The following is a 13,020-nucleotide window of genomic DNA, read 5'->3' as shown; positions in this document are numbered from 1 at the left end:
CCCACCTGCAATGAAAATGGCATGAAAGAATTTGGACTTTTGGGAAGAAATCCAGGAAATTGAAGAAGAGCTGTGGGTGTGATGCAGTGTCCTTCTCGCCTCACTGGGCTGGGAGTCTCTCCATGGTATTTTTGGCCAGGCCAGGCTGTGCTGGGTCTTGCTGGTGGCTGCCCCACCAGATGAGGCTGCACTTTTGCATATTTCAATCCAAAAAGGCAGCGCTTCTTAAGAACTCAATTTAAGGAGAACATACCTGCTGCAACAAACAGAATTCCAGCGCTGAGAATAATGTTGTTTTTGCTGTTGTAAATCCTCCCTGCTCCAACACAGAGCCCTCCGAGCAGCAGCAGTATTGTGCTTAGAATGGGGAACACACTGGAGGCACGGACAATGCCTGCAGGGGAGATAGGAAGCAAACACAACAGACAGTAATCATTTCAGATGCCTCCTCAGGTGCTGCTGTGCAGATTGCAAAGTCTCCAAACCCTGGATTTTGCTGCATTTACCACTGATTCTGCATTTGTGGGCAGGAGCGGGGTAGCCGAGGTGAGTGGCCAGTGCAGTGGGGCTACCCTCATTTGAGCAGCTTCAATCTGTTGAGTTTCCTCCTAGGAAGTCCAACACTATTGCCTTAACGTGACGCCACCAGAACATTCCTGATGAAGCACAAGGTAAATGACAGCCGGCATCACGCAGCGACCGGCACTGAACTGTTCACGAGCTGGCGATGAACTCTGTAGCGTTTGGGGACGGTCTCAGCTGAGGGTCTGTTGCTCGGTACATGCATAAGGTGAGCAAAGCACGGCCCTTGGGGTCCACAGCATTTGTGTTAGCAGCGAGCTAATTACTTTTTTATTTTTTTTTCCCTGTTGAGTATTTAGGACTTCGAAACCTTTCGAGTTTCTAGGCAGGAATTTCTAACAAGTACATCTCAGGTGTTTGTGTTGAGTTTCCCGACACCTAAATGGAGTCACTTTTAAAATTTTGTATGCTTCAGCCCCAATTCATCAGCACGGGCTATAAAATCCCCACACAAAAATCTAAGCCACCACATCATCGAGCCAGCTTCAGACCCTATGCGACACTGCGGGGCAAGGTAGCAGCTGAAAGGGGAGCGGATGGCACTGGCGTCAGGACAGGCACGGGGACAATGGGGGGAGCCCCAGGGCTGGGGGCACGATGAGGGGAAAGCTGCCAGCAAACAGCATCTGGGCTGATGAGCTGCTGCGGTCCCTCTCGGGTGCCATCCTCCCAGGGACACGCACGGTGCCGCTTCCCGAGGAGGAACGGCCAGATGCCGCTGCTGCTGCTTTCTCATTTGACTTCTGATGGCGGTGGCATTGCCAATTTAGTGAATTGCTTTCTAACGATTCCCCTGGTGAGTGGTGGCAAAACTCCCACAGATTGCAAGAGGGACAGGGCTGGGCATTTAATAACAGCAGTGCTTTTGTGTGTGCTGCAAAGCCCCCGGGAGCCCCAGCCACAGGCCCAGGGCTCATTAGGATGGTGCAAACATAAAGCAAAGAGACAGTCCCTGCCTGGGAAGCTTTTTGCCCGTATTGATCTGCCACTGTGAGAAAAGGACATCTCCTACCAAACCTGGCAACGCTGCTGCACGTGTCCTTTGCTGAGGGGGAATGTTCTGGCCGGATTTAACCCAGCTCAGTTGGGTGCTTTCCTGTTCAGAATGAGTCTTGCAATAATTGGCAAACCAAAGAAGTGAGGGTGTCAGGTCACTGACGGACGCGCGCTGAGTGCCGAGAGCCTGTTCTCTTGCACTGGGTGCGTCCTCATGTGTGGCCAGAGGTAGTGGAGCTCTGACTTTTGGGTCAGTTTTTGGGGTCAGTTATCAGAAAGAGATTCAGTGCCAGACTCTGCGCTCGCAGACACGAAGGCAGCTCAAATCACTGTCTATTCATATCCCGACAAAAGGCGGCATAGGATTGAAATCTGCTATGGCCACCCTATCTGCTTGTTGTTTCCTATATTTCAGCTTCAAGCTGTTTATAACGATTTGATAACGATTGTAACCTACTCCAGGGAACCTGCTTTAGCAGGGGGCTGAACTGGGGGATCTCCACAGGTGCCTCCAACCCCTGCAGTTCTGTGATTTCAGTTAAATCAAAGGACTTCTCTAAACTGCTTCAGTGATTGTATGAGAAGGGACTTGCCAGACATGCCATGTACACGGGGTGGGTTGTATCACATCTAGCAAAAAGCCCCAGAGATAATTTTTCTGTATTAGTTAATTAATGTGAAGAGAAACAAAACATACCGTGTTCTCTTGGGTATGATGGGTACTTTCAGCTCTGAAATTTAAAAGGAGGCTCATAGGTACCATGTAGAATTTACGTATGTCTCCCAATACTGGTAATAAAATGACAGCAGGTCAAAAAACATTAAGGGGATCTGGGTTTTGCTCTCTCCCCTGCTTTCTCCTTGTTTACCATCCTGTCCGTTCGCATTGGCTGCACTCTGCACGCTGACACCTCGGGGAAGCGCTGTGCGGGCTGTGCCATCAGCCACGGGGCTGTGCTCGGCCCCACGCTGCCTTCCTGCTAGAAGCAGCCGCAGGAGCTGAGCAGGAGGGGTTACGGCTTCCTTGCACGTGTTTGCAGTCACTGGGGCCGCTGCTCCTTTGGTTTTGCAGGGAGCAGACTGAACGCTGAAAGGGCGAAATCTGGATTTCTGCTCCTACCCATGGCCTGGACTGAAGCTCCCTAAAATGAGGCATTTTTTCACTGATTTCAGTAGGGTTTCGAACTGGGGCATTCTGCTAACGCTATTCTGTTCACATTTATCTGAAGTCTAGGCCAGGTTGGTATCTGCGGAGCAGGCTGGGAGCCCATGTGCTGCCCTCCCTGCAGCACGGCGTGCACACAGGGTTGGGTCAGTGCCTTCATCTAAGCATAACGAGGATGGGAACTGTGCTTTTCCCTTTACCTCCCTGAGATGAACAATTAGGGCTGTCCCCAGCCAAGGCCTTGTTCTGAGGAACAGCTACAGGTCCTGATGGCTGGTGTGGGGACAGCAGCTTGCAAAGGTGTTGCAGAGAGGCAGAAGTGGGAAGGAGGGTCTCACATCACCTGTACCCTCGTCTCTGCGTCTCATTGAGTAATGATTTGGTCCCTACTACATTTACATATAAGCCCATTTGTTCTTGATTTAAGTACGTAACCTTCCTGTAATCTCTAAATCACCTGCGTTCATTTTAATTGAAGTGGCAGTTTTCTCTCCAGGAGTTAAAGCAGAGGTTCCTGCTGTCTGTGCAGAGTGCAGGGGGTGAGCTCGGATCTGAGGGTGCAGTGGCTGAATCCCGGTGTTGCAGAAGGCACCAGGGGTTGGGCCAGCTTGCTTTTAAGGACTGTACTTAGTGACTCCTGAAAGCAGCTTTTAGGATCATCAGTTGCAGAACACTTAAAAACAATTTACCCATCTCCTGTCTTACACAGCAGCTGTAACTGTTTTTCCCATCCCTACCTCCAAACAAAGATGGCGTAATGCACTTTTATCGAGGTGCTGCTTAATTCGTCTTTCCTTTACAGTCCTTTTACTAATGATGTTTCTTTCCTAAAGCTGACTTGGCATCAATTTAACATTAGTTCCAAGGCTTTGTATGAAAGACAAATGCAGCCGCGCTCACACTCTGCAAGCCTGCCTTCGCCCGAGCACTGCAATCATGTCACCCCAGCACCATGACTGATCCAAATTGACAAGAGGAAAGATGAAAAAAGATCTGGGTTTTCTGGTAAGCACACTTTCCAGAGAGCCCTTTCCCCCCCCCTTCCTGTCTTAGTAAACAGAAGTTGTTTCCCAGAAGTGAGCAGAAGGACAGAGTGGTTCTCTAAGTGGTGTTTCAGGTAATTAATTGCGGTGTAATTGAGGAGCATTTTGCCTCGCTGGATGTCTCAGCCAGCAGTCCTGCTCATTGCTCCCTGAAGCTTTCCCAACACCTTGTGAACTGCAGTTTCTTTCTCTTGCAAAAGGCATTGCTTTCAGCTTCGCCGGTCAGCTCTTTTGCACAAAAGAAACAACAAGGTAGGACAGCTCAAGGGGAGGGGGAAACGTAACTTGGATTTTGCAGGATTCATGAAGTTTCACACTCAGGTTGTGTCAACAGATGCAGAACAGACAGAAGGAGTGCTGTTATTTCAAGCACCGTGTTGGTGGATGGAGGTTCTCCTGTGCGGGCTTTCACGCCAGCACAGAGCATCAGCAGCCAGCTGCCTGTGCAGGGAAATTGCAGCCCACATTCCTGCTGAGATTTTGCTGTTATGTGCAGGAATTTCAGCTTCCTTCCTAAACTGCAGCAATTTCACTGCATGGGAGGTGGTTTGGAGCAGCTGCAAAGGATGAGGCTTGCATAAGGGCTGTGTTTAAGCAACAGGAAAAGCTTCCTCATGGGCAGGAACTCACTCCTCAAACTGCTTTTGGTACAGGAACCAGCTAAATGCTCCCTCTGTAAAACATCCTCTCCAATCTGGGAATGCTGTCGTTTTCATTTAGTATATTTCTGTGCAATTTTAAGAGCATGGGCACCAAAACGTTGTGAATTCCCATGGATGGAGGAAATCCTTAAAATAGGAATCCCTGAGGGCCAGGCTTTTGCAGTGATTAATCCCTCTCTTGGGGCTGTTCGTTCTGTGCACCAGGATCTACTTTCCAACTTACGGAGCAGGTATTCCGAGCTGTCGTGGTCGTAGTCATTGTCTTCAGGGAAGTGGTTGATTCGGAAGCAATGTCCTTTGTAGATTCCTAAATGAAAACAAAGCAAACAACACATATTCAAGAGAACCAGGTATAAGTGCCTCTGCCAGCTCTGCTTTATTCCCCTTTCCTATTCCTATAGAGTACTCTGCTTATGCAACTATTTTGCCACTGATGTTTTATGCCATAAAGAAACAATCTCTTAGCTTAGACATTTGGAGCAGGTGGATCGGAAGCTCAGCTGCAGGAATTCCAGGATTCCTCCGTTATTCTCTTCACTCTGCCACTACTGGCCATCTCTTGAGTTTTTTGATCTCTCTGTGCTTTCCTTTCTCAGTGCTGTGCTTATCTTGGTAGGATACCGAGTTTGCAAAGCTGCTTTTTGTTCCTAGCGTGGCTGTCCCTGCGGGTCCCTGCCCCACAGCATGGGCTGCACAGCAAGGCTGGGCACCGGGACCACGCTCATCCCCGTGAGCTGCTGCTTCCCTTGTCAGAGCTGCTGGATGTTCAACTGTCTGATGCCTCTTCAATTGGAAAACAAGTCCATAAATCTCTTCCTGCTGCAACTTAAACCCGCGCGTCCCCCTCAAGGTTGGTTCAATTTCTATTGGCATATTTGCTTAGCTAACTGGGAGCTCGTGCAGGAAGCCAGGCTGTGAGCGTGCACTCCTGAGACCTGCAGGGACAATGCCAGGGTCGGATGGGTGAACCCCTCGCTCAGCTGAACAAGACGGAGCGTTCAGCACTTCCTCCATCTGCACAAAGGTTTGCATCAGTGCTTTGTATTACTTTCTATCACGATCGTGCAGAGCTGCAGCCAGTCTCAGCCCGGGAGCTGCACGGGGAGTTCTCCCTGAGAGCTTCCTGCAGCAGTGTGGCCCCGAGGTGTGATTCTGCCGTGGTGCTTTCATTATTCATTAACCAGCACTTTGGTGCTCAGGAGCATCCGTCACGCAGGGTGAGTTATCCTCTGCACAGGAGTTTCAGTACTTACAGCTCTAGCTGGCAGAAGGATTTAAAAACCATCACTTAATACGACTTTAACAGAAGCACAGCTGCAGTCTGTAGGATATAACCGTGGATTTATTTCACTACCTATTACCAATGATTACAAAGATCTCAAAAGAATTACTAATCCGCGGGATTTCAATTGCACCCTGTGAGTGTCAACTGCAGGTTTGCTACTACAGTGCATTTAATTCTTCCAGCAAATGATAGATCTGCTCTAATTGCAGGGAGGGCTCCGGCTTTCCCTGCACAGCGTTTCAGAGGCTGTGAGCAACACCTCAGGGCTCCCGGTGCAGGAGGCAGCACTGCCCTGCTGAGCTTATTCCTCCTGCATCCCCTGCCCCCAGCTTGGGACTGCATGCACTCCCAGCAAGCCCAGATTTTAAAGATCCCCCTGTTTATTTTTATGGCAGCTCACACAAGGGGAACTAAGCCTCTCCCAGCGTAACAGAGCCTCTGAGATGCGACGGTCATTTCTTGGAACCTTTTCATGATGGTGGGCCAAGTTAGAGGAAATACATTCAGAGTACGATTTATTTTCTCTCCTATGCAAGAAAAATAAATAAAAAGTAGTCCTGTCACGCTAATATCCTGTGGAAACAGGCCTTTCAATGACACTCTGCTTTTGTGCATGTAGGCTGGGCCGCTGGGCAGACTGTAGGTGTTTCTTCAAGAACTTGTAATTCAGTTGGTTGAGTTTATCTGGAGTTGATAGAAAAGCAGAAGTTTCACAGGTAACAGATCTCCCAGGGCTCCATGCAGGAGAGAGCACTCCAGCTCCTGCTGCTCCTTATGAGGCTCCAGAGCCTGGGCATGGGCAGCAGCCCAAACAAATGTCCTGCTTCCAGAAATTCAATTAAGAGATACAAAGCCTGCAAAACCAAATTCCCCAAGCCTCTTGTGTCTGCAGTGCTGATGGATTGTGGGAGGGTTTTGGCCTCCATAAAATGGCTGTATGTTATTAAAGTTCGGAATGAAATGGGCCCCTTAGCAGAACTTCCTCCTACAATGACGCTGTGAAGCCATCCCTTCCACTGCAGGGCTGAAATGTGCCAGCAGGACAGGATGGCTTGGGCTTAGCAGTGTTTGGGTTTCTCCTGTGTTATGGCTGGAGTCCTTTGTCCCTCTGTCCTTTATACCCTGAGCCTCTACCACCAAGTCTAGTAGAGGCAGAAAAAGATAATCAGCCCTAAGCGGAAAATTCCAGAGGAGCTTGAGAATTCCTTTTCATTTGTAGCTTTTAGGGATATGGAGGTCGGTCATTCTGACCAACTTTAGTACAGACACAGCACATGGCTGTGAAATTTGGCTGCAAAATATTCCTCCTGATACTTCTGCTATAGCTGAGATCACGGATATTGGTTCAGGGTTCTCTCTAGTGTCTGTAGTACTTGATAGCTAATAACAGCAGCAAACTGGATAATTTTTTTCCATAATCTTAATAGATGTCATGTAACTCAGTGACAGCTCATTAAATTCTCAGTGAGGCTTGAAGCTGCTATCAAGAACTCTGATGATCTACAGGGTGTGGAGGACTCTTTAAATCCCTAAAGTATCAAAAACAAAGTTTTGCTGGAAAACATAAGAATGCCTTTTTTTTCGTAATGATGGGCTTTGAAACTCAGATTTGGAACAAACTCAAAGTAGCCAGGCTGGAAGCTATTGAAGCAGCAGTTGGTTTTTAAAGCACAACGTCAGTCGTACTTAAATACAAAAATACAAACACCCTCCTTCCCTCGAGGTTTGGTAGAGTACTCGGTTCCTTGTCCTAACATGCAAAGCAATGCGAAAGAACAGCAGGCATGAAATAGAAGAGGTAGAAAAGGAAATGGCTCAATTAAATTCAACAACAACCATTCTGCAGCATCTACACAAGGTGAGAACTCCTGGAAGCTCTTCTCAAGGACTTCATGGAGTGTGCCTCGAAGAAACACGCAGAATCACGGAATTATTAAGGTTGGTAAAGACACTGTAACATCCCCAAGCCCAAGCCCAGCCCACCCCCACCAAGCCCACGTCCCCCAGTGCCACAGCTCCATGGTTGTGGAACACCTCCAGGGATGGGGACTCCCCCAGTGCCAGTGCCATTTTCCACACCAGGATGTGATGTGGAAGGGGGAATTGCTGTTTCCATGAGCACAGGAATATGATTGCTTATATCCTTTGGAGGGGAAGATGGAATATTTAACTCGTAACTCTGTATCCGCTAGAGAGAGATAAATAAACTGCAACCACTGCCTAACAGATACTAAAATATTGAGAAGCACTTCTGTATACCTCTTGAGAGTAAGATATAACATCCCACCGAGACGCTGTAAGTGTTACGCCTTTCTGTGAATGATTACTGATATGTTTAAATGATGCTTTTAGAAATACAAATATTATAATGCATTTTTTCTCCTCATCATAATAACTGCATTCTGAATGTAGAGCCAAGGCTCAGGATCTGGGTTAATGATGAGGAAGAGGCAAATTTTCTGAAGTGCTGCTGATGTCAGAATGTTTTTTCCATTGGTTGCAGCACACTTAGTTGGCATTTAAAAACTTAAAGTTGTTTCAGACTCGGCTTCACTCTGTGTTCAAGGGCTTCTTCCACAGGATTAGCACCTCCCGACCCCACTAAGTGCTCAGATACCTATAATTAGAGCGTGATGTACTCAGATAATATGATAAGGGGGTAAGTGGAGAGCCTAATCAAGATTAAGCTTTGTTTTGGGGTTTGGGATCTCAAGTTCATTGAGTTTCCAGCGGTAAATCAAAGCAGCGATCACAACTCATGACGGCATTGCGCTTTCTCCTTGCTCTTCCTGAAGCACTCCTTCAATAACAGCCTGTACTGCTGCAGAAGTGTTCAGTGGGGCTGTATTTTTTGATCACTGAGAACAGTGCTCAATGCTGTAGGAGGCAAGCTCTGACCAGCCTTGTTGTTTTTAATGCCGGTTGCATTCTGTGATCGCATCGTTGCTGGCCATACCATCAGCCATTGCTTTCAGACTGACGTTACCCATGGTTGGTGTTCGTCAGTGACAACATTCCCCGATGCCCTGGAAGCGTTTGCACAGATGAGCTCTGGAAGATGGAGCGCTTTGTGCCTGACGGTGTTTGCCAAGGCTGCACTTCTGTTCCCCACCTCCCCCCCCTTCCTCCGTAATTTTGAAAACCACACAGCAACGTCTTTCCAAAACATAGTGTTCTGTTGTCATTTAAAATAGGTTTCCACCATGCAAGATGCTAGCAGCTTTGCAGCAGAGGACCTTGTCTGCGGGGTACTTCTGTCAATAGCAATTTCCGTCTCCCTGCTCTGAGCACGAGCTTTCGGGAGGCGATATCTGATAGCAGTGGGAGACACATGAGGATAAACGGGGCTAGCTGCTGCCTCCCTCTCCATCAGCAGCTTCTGCAGAGCTGGTGCTTGGTTAACCATTTCATCTACCAGCCGTCTCACCCACCTTCTTGGTAAGACTGCAGCAAAACAGCCCTTTGGGGACTTATTTATGCTGGCTTTCTTGTGAGACATCAGACATTTGCTGCCTCCTTGGGTCAAACTCTCTCCTGCCAACACGCCACATTCCTGTAGGTCTTGAGCAGCTACGGATACCAAGAGCACACCCACGCACACTATTAATAGAGTAAAGCAGAGTTTTCTCCTTAGGGAGGGTCTGCTGATGGAATGAGTGCTATGAATGTCAGCTGCAGAAGTGGTCGCATGGCTGCACCAATTACCTGCAGGCAGGTAGGGACAGCGAGCAGCTGCCCAGCATCACACGGAGCAGCTGATTTCTTTCTGGCAAACAAGGGTCTTCAGGGATGGTTTGAAGACGTGTAAGGAAATGACTTACAAGATCATTTGACAGCACGTGTTTCCAGAAACAGGGGATACAAGTTGCAAGGAGCTGACTGCGCATGAAAGGGAGGGCAGTTGGCAGGGAACCGCTTCAGTTCTGAAGCAAACCATTAGCCTGATTTACTGCAACACTGGGATATCGGAACGTTTAGCTGACAAGTGTTCTGAACGTATCAGCACAGGGCAGGCTGATTGAGACCATCCCAGCCCTCTGCCTGCCATGCAGAGTGGGGATTTGTAACAGAAGTTGCCTGAACACAGCATCCATCCCAGCAATGCCATGTGGGACTGGGTTTTCCTTAACAGCACGGCTTTGCACTGCCTTCAACCAACGTGGAGATCCTCTATTTATAGGGAGCGGGAGCGCTGGGGCTTCCAGGAGAGCACAGAAACACTTTGGTGCTTTTTTTTTTTTCCTTAGGAAGATTTCTCTGCTGACAACTTCTGAAATCTTCTCCAGCGCGACTCGAGCAATAGTGAGCAAAGGAGAGCAGGTGTGCCAAATAATGTTCCTCTCCTCCAAACGTGCATCGCAGCATCTCCCTGTGCACTGCGTTCATTCCTTTGATTTCCTAGCAGTATGACCCCACTGCCTCACTGGGCCGACACACAATGACAAAGGCAGCAGCTGAATTAACCTTCTCGTCATTCCTCTTGTGGTACAATAACCACTGTGGGGAGGAAAGGGTGAGGCACCTCCTCTTGCTTTCCAAGGAGGTGATGGTCAGATAGGGGCTGTTGTGGGCCTGACCTCTCCACGCTGCCCACGGGGGACAGAATTAGATTTTTTTCCCTGTAAATTGGCATGTTCTCTGTTAATTTGTCCAGGGCTTGATGATTTGTCTCATGCTGTTTGCTGACAGTTTCACAGGTCTGTCCTTAAGTTACTCGAGTGAGCAGGCTCCTATGAGCTTCTGCCAGAGGACGCTTAATGCTGTCACTGCAGAAGAAATCATGAAGTATTGATGCAGGTCGTGTGCAAAACACACCCCAAGTGAATTTGCTACCCCACATGGCTGCTGTGCCTCTGCCTTCACTGCCAAGGAAGATGGAGCCAGCAGAGGAAAAAGCCTTGGGAGGTTAAATACTCATTTATTGGGAGTCTGCCTTTGGCCATGGCAACATCCTGGTGAAGCTGGAAACTCGAAGCATAGGTTGTTTTTGAGCCAGATGCTGGCTGACACCTCCTGAGTCCTGACAGTCAGGGAGATTTTTGTCCATTTGACAGCTTGTATTTTTGGTTCCTCCTGAAGATGAGTTTGATGAGGAGCAGGGCTAGTACCCGGGGTTACTGTCATGTTTTTCCCAGGGTAGGTCTTGTTTTCAGAAAATGCTCAATATCTGAGGAGATGGATAAATAATGTATTTCTCGTTGTGGGGAGCTGAGCTGCTTACTTTTAAGGAGCAGAGGTGAAGGGCCAGATTCTGATGTCAGTGTTACAAACTCACCTTGTATCAGCGATATCCAAATCCCTTTGTTTGCTCCCACTCTAACAAAATGAAAATTATTTTAAAATGTTGAAATGTATGAAATTTGCCCCACTTTCTGCCTTAGGAGCTGTCAGCTCTCACAAACCCTTTGGGTTCTTCTTTTGATCTATTTTCAATTGTTCGGTGGGCAAAGTAAAGCTCCTCCTCTAGTCTCTTACTTTTAGCTTCCTGCTGTGACATGAAGGCCCCCTCCTGTCCCCCCATGCTGCCTGCAGACCCTCTGTTCACCACTTCCCATCCCTCTCCTTGCAGCCATAGGAGTAACTACCAGCTGCTCTTGCTGCCTGCTCCATCTTGCTCTTCTTTCATGTTTAGGATGGCAAAGCACCATCCTGGTGTGCTTTTTTCTGCAATGGTCTCAAAATGCAATAGCCACACAGGAGAACACACCTCACTGGGATGGTGAAGACATCTGCTGGTGAGCAGTCCCTTCTGGTTCTGGCACAAACAATATTGCTCATTGAGCAAATTTTGGCATGCTGCAATCCAGCTCACAACGCACTGATCACTGTTGTGTTCTATCTGGCAAAACAGCTCCAGGTTCTGGATTACCCACACAAGAAGGCACCCAGGGAAGAGCCTACAGAGGCTTGGTTTAATTCATGAAGGTACACACAGCCTCAGCAGCCAACATTCTGTCCTCAGCTGGGCAAGTATCAAAGAAGTTGTGGATTTGTATGGCACAGTACAAAATGAACAAGCGCAGAAATGACGCTTTGCCAAAGACGTCTTTAAAATTCTACGACAGCCTTTTGTTCCATTGTAAGATTTTATCTGAGACCTTGAGTGATGTTAGGAAATCTGTGGCAACGAAACTCATTTCCCGAAGATTCACCTCACCTGCACATCTGGGAGCTAATAAAACACATCACAGAGTCTGGCTGCTGTCCTTTGAATTCTCTTCAGTCATTGCAAAACTGCTGCCAAAAGTACTAAGCGTCCTTGTGCTACCACAATGAATACCAATGGTATCAGGGAAATGTAGGGCAGCAGCAAAGTAGATAAGATTTGATTGTATGTTACACATTATTTTGTGCTACTTCATTTCCATTTTCTTCGAGCATCCCCCTCATAAACCAGTATTTTGGCCGCAGAAGTTATGACAGAGGTTATTCAGCAAAGCTCCTATTCCCTTCCCAGCTGCCTTCCCTTAGCCAGCCTGCAGATGAAATAGTGCACTGCATTATTCCACCCCAGCAGTCCCTCCATGCAATGCTGAAATCTGCCCTGTAACTGTTTTCAATTTGTTCCTTATTAACTACATCCATTTGTGCTGTTTCTTGGATGGCAAATCTGGGGGAAATTTTGTGTGGTTCCATGACTTATCTGTCTTATTATGTTGCCCCTTTTTATGGATCTCACTGAGGGAATGTATTTGTGTTGGTTTTCTTTTTTTTGTAGGAAGAACCACTGACGTACTTTCTGCCCTGATATTCATTTTGCACTCTGCAAATCTTCTGCATAGGAAAAGAGAGGCAGTTCCTCAGCCTGGGTATGAACAGTGCTGGTTATGCTGCTTGAGGAACTTCTTGAAATCAGAGCTAAGTTAGCCCTGCCACAGTGAGTGTTCCCATGCCTGGCTCAGCCCCAAGAGACTGTCAACGTTTCTGGTTGTCATGGGGTTGTTAACTCACTTTTCTCTGTCTGCTTTTCTATACAGACCGTGGCCCCACTTTCTGTGCTCTGCCTTCACACCTCGTCTCGTCCCGCGTCTCACGCAGCGTTCCTTTATCCCAGCAGCCCAGAAACCTGTCTCACCACTCATCTCCATCCTTTGCTCCACTGTCACTTTGCCAAGGCTGGCTTTGCTTGGCTCTGTAATCGTTCCTTTAAAATCATTTGGAGGTTGGATGGAAACCTCCGTTCATTTCTTATTTTCTACCTAGGCTAACATTGGTCTAACATGCCAGGAGCTGGTGTTGGGTTCTCAGGTGAGCATCTTCACCCAGCATGACTCCAAACTGCAAGTC

At 47.9% G+C, this 13,020-nt stretch overlaps 1 protein-coding gene across 1 annotated transcript in view; it reads right to left on the bottom strand.

Moving 5' to 3' along the window:
* Nucleotides 1–13,020, bottom strand: part of CACNG4 (calcium voltage-gated channel auxiliary subunit gamma 4) — a 39,571-nt gene that overhangs the window by 4,911 nt on the left and 21,640 nt on the right. The window contains exons 2-3 of the mRNA XM_021415173.1: nucleotides 4,672–4,755; nucleotides 254–394 (exon numbers count right to left, since the gene is read on the bottom strand). Of these exons, the coding sequence (XP_021270848.1) occupies nucleotides 254–394; nucleotides 4,672–4,755 (225 nt within the window). The remainder of the gene's footprint in view (nucleotides 1–253; nucleotides 395–4,671; nucleotides 4,756–13,020) is intronic.

Source organism: Numida meleagris, chromosome 17, assembly GCF_002078875.1.
Source record: "Numida meleagris isolate 19003 breed g44 Domestic line chromosome 17, NumMel1.0, whole genome shotgun sequence".
Taxonomy (NCBI): Eukaryota; Metazoa; Chordata; class Aves; order Galliformes; family Numididae; genus Numida; species Numida meleagris.
This window is presented reverse-complemented; position numbering and strand designations above follow the sequence as displayed.